The sequence below is a fragment of the Nematolebias whitei genome, chromosome 8, assembly GCF_014905685.2.
Source record: "Nematolebias whitei isolate Nwh7 chromosome 8, NemWhi1, whole genome shotgun sequence".
In the NCBI taxonomy this organism is placed as follows: Eukaryota; Metazoa; Chordata; class Actinopteri; order Cyprinodontiformes; family Rivulidae; genus Nematolebias; species Nematolebias whitei.
In genome coordinates this window covers 26,322,201-26,327,490 of record NC_056505.1, presented here as the reverse complement: position 1 = coordinate 26,327,490, position 5,290 = coordinate 26,322,201, and the positions used below count along the sequence as shown (strand labels likewise).

General features: G+C 38.1%; 2 protein-coding genes across 2 annotated transcripts in view; both read left to right on the top strand.

Moving 5' to 3' along the window:
• The window catches only part of acsl2 (acyl-CoA synthetase long chain family member 2), a 180,440-nt gene that overhangs the window by 138,224 nt on the left and 36,926 nt on the right, over positions 1 to 5,290 (top strand). The gene's annotated exons all lie outside the window — the stretch shown is intronic.
• The window catches only part of prkg1l (protein kinase cGMP-dependent 1, like), a 155,914-nt gene that overhangs the window by 149,318 nt on the left and 1,306 nt on the right, over positions 1 to 5,290 (top strand). The window contains exons 6-18 of the mRNA XM_037679960.1: positions 880 to 985; positions 1,134 to 1,197; positions 1,402 to 1,479; positions 2,821 to 2,915; positions 3,012 to 3,077; positions 3,187 to 3,264; positions 3,349 to 3,445; positions 3,536 to 3,675; positions 3,766 to 3,855; positions 4,395 to 4,536; positions 4,611 to 4,774; positions 4,869 to 4,991; positions 5,123 to 5,185. Of these exons, the coding sequence (XP_037535888.1) occupies positions 880 to 985; positions 1,134 to 1,197; positions 1,402 to 1,479; positions 2,821 to 2,915; positions 3,012 to 3,077; positions 3,187 to 3,264; positions 3,349 to 3,445; positions 3,536 to 3,675; positions 3,766 to 3,855; positions 4,395 to 4,536; positions 4,611 to 4,774; positions 4,869 to 4,991; positions 5,123 to 5,185 (1,306 nt within the window). The remainder of the gene's footprint in view (positions 1 to 879; positions 986 to 1,133; positions 1,198 to 1,401; positions 1,480 to 2,820; positions 2,916 to 3,011; positions 3,078 to 3,186; positions 3,265 to 3,348; positions 3,446 to 3,535; positions 3,676 to 3,765; positions 3,856 to 4,394; positions 4,537 to 4,610; positions 4,775 to 4,868; positions 4,992 to 5,122; positions 5,186 to 5,290) is intronic.

Genomic DNA, 5,290 nt, shown 5'->3' with positions numbered 1-5,290 from the left:
TCCATCCATCCATCCATCCATCCATCTATCCATCCATCCATCCATCCATCCATTATCTTTACCCTCATCTTCCTTTTCAGGTCAAGTCATTCCTGGGCATCTAAACCAATTTCTTTACATCTGAGGGTGACAGATGTGTAGTGGTCAATTCAAAAAGTGCTGTTGAACACATGTTTTTTAATATATATACAAGAGAAACTACCAGCTGTATTAAATCACAATCAACAACAAAAAAACTTAAAGATCTTGGTCATGTCAAGTTAAAAGACATTTGAGAACCTTCAGCACCACCTATTACAAGATTTAGGTGAACGCTTGTTGAAACTTGAGCCTGTATGTATAATTTTGACCCTGTTAAAGAAAATCCACACTAAATTCAAACGTGGTTCAAACAATTTACTAAAAGTCCAAAATTAATATAAAAATGACATTCATGCTTAAGATGAGTGTATGTAAACCTCTGACCGCAGCTGTACGTTCGAATGAGGTAAATTATATAGCAGCACTGTACCATTAAATGCTGGATATAATTAGATTGTCTCAAGGACATCTATACTTCCGTTTGCAGGAAGCTTCTGTGAATCAATCAATACGGGTCATTATTAATTTACACCACTTTCCAGCTCTGTTCTAAAGAAGGAGGGTATTTATGGCTTAGAGAGTTAGATTAGATTTATCTTCCATCTCCTCTGTGAGCAGAAGGCAAATTTCTTTTAAAGCAGACCTGAACTAAACTGCTCTTTAGCCAATTCTTAACAGTTCAACCATAACCGCCTCAGGCAGCAAGGGTCTTTGATATTCTTGGAGTTTACGCCTGAGCCCTCGTGTCACTGATATGACCGTTATCATTTCTCCTGCCTTTGTCTTTTTTATCTGCAGCTCAAACGGACAGCAGCCTGTGGGTTATTGACCGCAAAATTTACCAAACAGTGCTTACACAATGTAGACTCAACCACCGTTCTTATTCAGTGGAGCTTCTGAGAGGGTAAAAATCAGACTTGATTTGACAATTAACGCTGTCTCAATCTTAGGGGTTTGTCCTGTTTGTGAGAATCTTCACAACATCTGTCTGAAAAAGCTCTCGAAAGAATGAAAACCTGTTCAGACCTGCCTCCGTTTGCTTCTGTGTGCAGGCTTCCCTTCCTGCAATCATTTGCAGAGGATGTCATCATGGAAATGTCTGAGCACATGAAAGAGGTACAAATGAGCTTCTTTGGATGTGTGTAAGCAGCACTCATTCTTCAGACAGAACCCAGACAATAAACCTTGTGTCCAGACATGCTGTCCCATCCAAACGTTCAATTTCCAGCTTCTATCTGAAAATAAAGGGGCTACAATTGCCTCAGAGGCAATTACTTTCTTATTGTTTGCTCAGCTGTCTGTCACTTTTTTCCACCGTAGGCTAATTACACAGACGGCGACTTCATCATTCAACAAGGAGCCACAGGAGACACCTTTTATATCATCACCAAAGGACAGGTAAAGTTGATGCATTGAGGCTTTCAGAACAAAACAGTGTTACGCTTTGAAAGCCAAAAGCCAGTGTAGTTGTAGAATTCCCATCTTTTTGCAGTGTTTATGTCAGGGTCTGTGTCTTGTGTGCCTTTCATTTAGTTTTTCTGTGATTCTTGTGTTTTTGTTTTACTTGTGTTTTCAGCTTCCCAGGTGTTTTTCACCTCATGTAGTTTAACTCCTGCCCCTCCCCTCTCACCTGATCCTCATTGTTCTCCCTATATGGTGGCCCTGAGGTGTAAATGAACAACATTTGAAAAAACGGAATTACATTTGAAAAAATAAAATTACATTTGAAAAAAACACAACAAAAACACAACAAAGTTTGAAAAAATGGAATTACATAAAGCCGAAGCAGAAGTGGCCAAAGCGGAAGTGGTAAAAAAAAAAACAGAATTACATTTGAAAAAAAAAAAGGAATTACATTAAGCCAAATCGGGGGTGACAGGTATTTTAGAGTAACAGGGTTGACAGTTGACTCAATTTATTTTTAGTAATTTAAGCATTTTTTAAATATCATAAAAAGTCATTGTATGAGAACTATTGTAAATAGTACCATTACAAAATTATTTCAAAAATATATATTTTTAATTTTTATTACTTAGAATAATCACTTAACTACAGGAAGCACGAAAGGGGACATGACTGGAAACCCAAGTTGCATTTAATATTATATTAAATTATTTTCTTGTGAATATATGGTTGTGTTTTATAGTTGAGATGAGTCAAACATGTAAAACAAAATTAATAAAATAAATATTAGTCCACCTTTAAACAAAATATACCACATTATGGCATGGGGACTCAAAAGGCATCGAATATTAGAAATGACCCTACTGTACATTGTTCTGTTTTATGTTGTTAATAAAGTAAAAAAATAAAATAAAACACAGTCAAAACACTACTTCTGGTTTGGCTTAATGTAGTTCCGTTTTTTTCAAATGTTGTTGTGTTTTTGCTGCATTTTGTTTTCAAATGTAATTTCTTTTTTTTTAAATGTAATTCCATTTTTTTAAATGTTGTTCATTTACACCTCAGGGCCACCGTAGTTTCCCTTTAAATTCTGTGTCGTTTTTCTCACTTGTGTTTGTGCATTTTGCTTTTTACAGCCATTCAGCCAGTCCTGAGTTTCTCATTTGTGAGTATTTTGTGCTGCCTCATCAACTTTTTGTTTTGTTTTCTTGTTTAATAAATTAGTTTTTAAGAATTTTAGAGATTTTGTCTGCATCCTGGGCTCAACTCCTCTCAAACATGACAGTTTTTTTTATTCCTAGTTTTTGTGATTGCACGGTCTTTTGGGTTTGCTAGGTGACCGTGTCAGAAAAGAAGCTGGGCCATCAGGAGGAGATGGTCCTGGCTGAGCTTTCTGAGAGGCAGTGGTTTGGAGAAAAAGCTCTGTGGGGGTAAGAAGAAAACTATTTCTCAAGAGATGTCTGCAAATACAGTCTTTGTTCATGTGTCAAAGCTTTGCTGTCATAATCGTGTGGTTTTGTCTTCAGAGAAGACACTCGCACTGTGAGTGTGAGGGCTGTTGGAGAGGTGACATGTCTGCTCATAGATAGAGAGTAAGTTTAGGTTTTGTGTGCTGCATTCAGATGTTCTCTCTGTTATTTGTCATACAGAAACATTTCTAACCAGGAACCTGGGGAATGCTCATAGCTCTTTGTGTTTCAGGACATTTAAAAATGTTGTGGATGAGTCTGTATCTGACAGCTGTCAAGAGGCGCAGAAGATCAATGAACCCACATTAGAGTGAGGACAATTACAGCTCTGATTATTTTATTTTTTATAACCAACACCAAGGAGGAGCTCATTCTTGTTTTTCCTCCCTATCAGCTTAACGGAGGATCCTGCTGCCCTGACATCTTCCACCTTAAGTGATTTTCAGATTATCCGTACGCTGGGAGTTGGAGAGTTTGGTCACGAAGACCTGGTGAGGGCTGACCTTGCATCAATAACATGATCCCTGCTGCTGCTTCATTCAGATTCCCTGCATCTACATGCTAATGTATCGATTTGTCAGGTGCACCTAAAGAGCAGCACGGAGCATGTTTTTGCCATGAGGGTCCTCAAGAAGAAGCTGATCGTCAGCAGCGGCCGACGTGAACACGTTCTGAGAGAATGCAACGTCCTGATGGAGACTCGTTGTCCGTTCATCATCAGGTGTCTCTTACGCAGCAACGATTTTATTTATCGTCTCAGTCACATGATCAAAAAACATCTAACATGCTTCTATGTTCACATTAAATGCAGGTTACACAAAACCTTTAGGGACGCTGAGCATCTGTACTTGTTAACAGAAGCTTGTCTGGGTGGGGATTTATCTTGTCTACTTAAAGATAAGTGAGTATCTTAAACAACAGGAAATTAATATTCATGACAAAAGTCAAAGTGTTGTGAAATATTTCTGATCTAATGCGCTTACCGGACAAAAAGCTTTCACATAGAAACCTAAAGCACAAAGTGATTGTATTTTCTATCATCTTTTTGCTCTTTTGAAAACTTTTTTCCTTAAATTCTTGCCTTTTTTCCAGTTTAAAGCACTCTGTCAAAGGCACTTTTGTTAAATATCCTTTATCCTTTAGTACCTGATTGATTTGAGTTTTTGGGAAATTGCAACAAATATGAAATAGTTTGTCTTGTTTTTTTTAATTGGTATTTTACTGCAAATTTTATCTTATATTTTATTAAACTCAATTTTATTTATTTTATCTTTTTTTTTTTAAATCTATGATGTAATTCTTGTGAAGCACTTTGGTCAGCTGTGGTTGTTTTTAAATGTGCTATATAAATGAAGTTTGAATTGAACTGAATTTATAAAAACAATGAAAACCTGACGATTCTGTCAATTAATAATTTCATACTTCTCAATAATGTTCCAGAGGATGTTTGGATGACTGCAGCAGCAGATTTTACACAGCTTGTGTCATTGAGGCGTTGACTTTTCTTCACCACCGAGGGGTCGTCCACAGAGACGTCAGGCCCGAGAACGTTGTTCTGGACGAGCGTGGCTATGCTAAGCTGGTAACTACAGTTGCATCCTTTATGTTTGGTCATCCAAGTTTTCACTGGCTGACTGTAGAGATGTGTGTTTGTAGATCAGCTCCAGATGCATGAAGAAGGTTGAGACAGGTAAGAGAACCTGGACGTTCTGTGGGACGCCGGGCTACGTGGCACCTGAAGTCATCTTGAACCAAGGCCACGGTGTATTAGCAGATCTTTGGTCGACGGGTGTTTTAGTGTTTGAGCTTCTGAGTGGTGGGTAAGCTCTGCAGGTTTGAGAAGCTCTGATTTTTAAGCCCATTCATCCAGGTTCAGGTGGAAGTTTTTTTTATGGTTTGTGTTTTCCTCTACAGACTCCCGTTTGACGACTCTGATGCGTTGAAGTTCCTCACCGCAGCCGTTCACGGCGTCGATCAGATAGAATTCCCTAAAATCATCTGCAGAGACGCCTGCGACCTCATAAAGAAACTGTGCAGGTGTCAATTTGAATTCTTTTAATTTCTGCGTCTATTGATCTGTTTTGTTTCCACCTTTGAAGGAAGAAATACTTCTTTTTGTTTTATAAATGTAATGTTCATTGGTTTGTTCTTTCCCTTCCATCACCCAGAAGCAAACCCTCAGAGAGACTGGGAAGTCGGAAAAATGGGGCCAAGGACATTCACAAGCACAAGTGAGACCTTGAATTTATTGTAGGAACAACATTCTGGTTTGAGCTTGGAAACATGCTGAGATAGATAGATAGATAGATAGATAGATAGATAGATAGATAGATAGA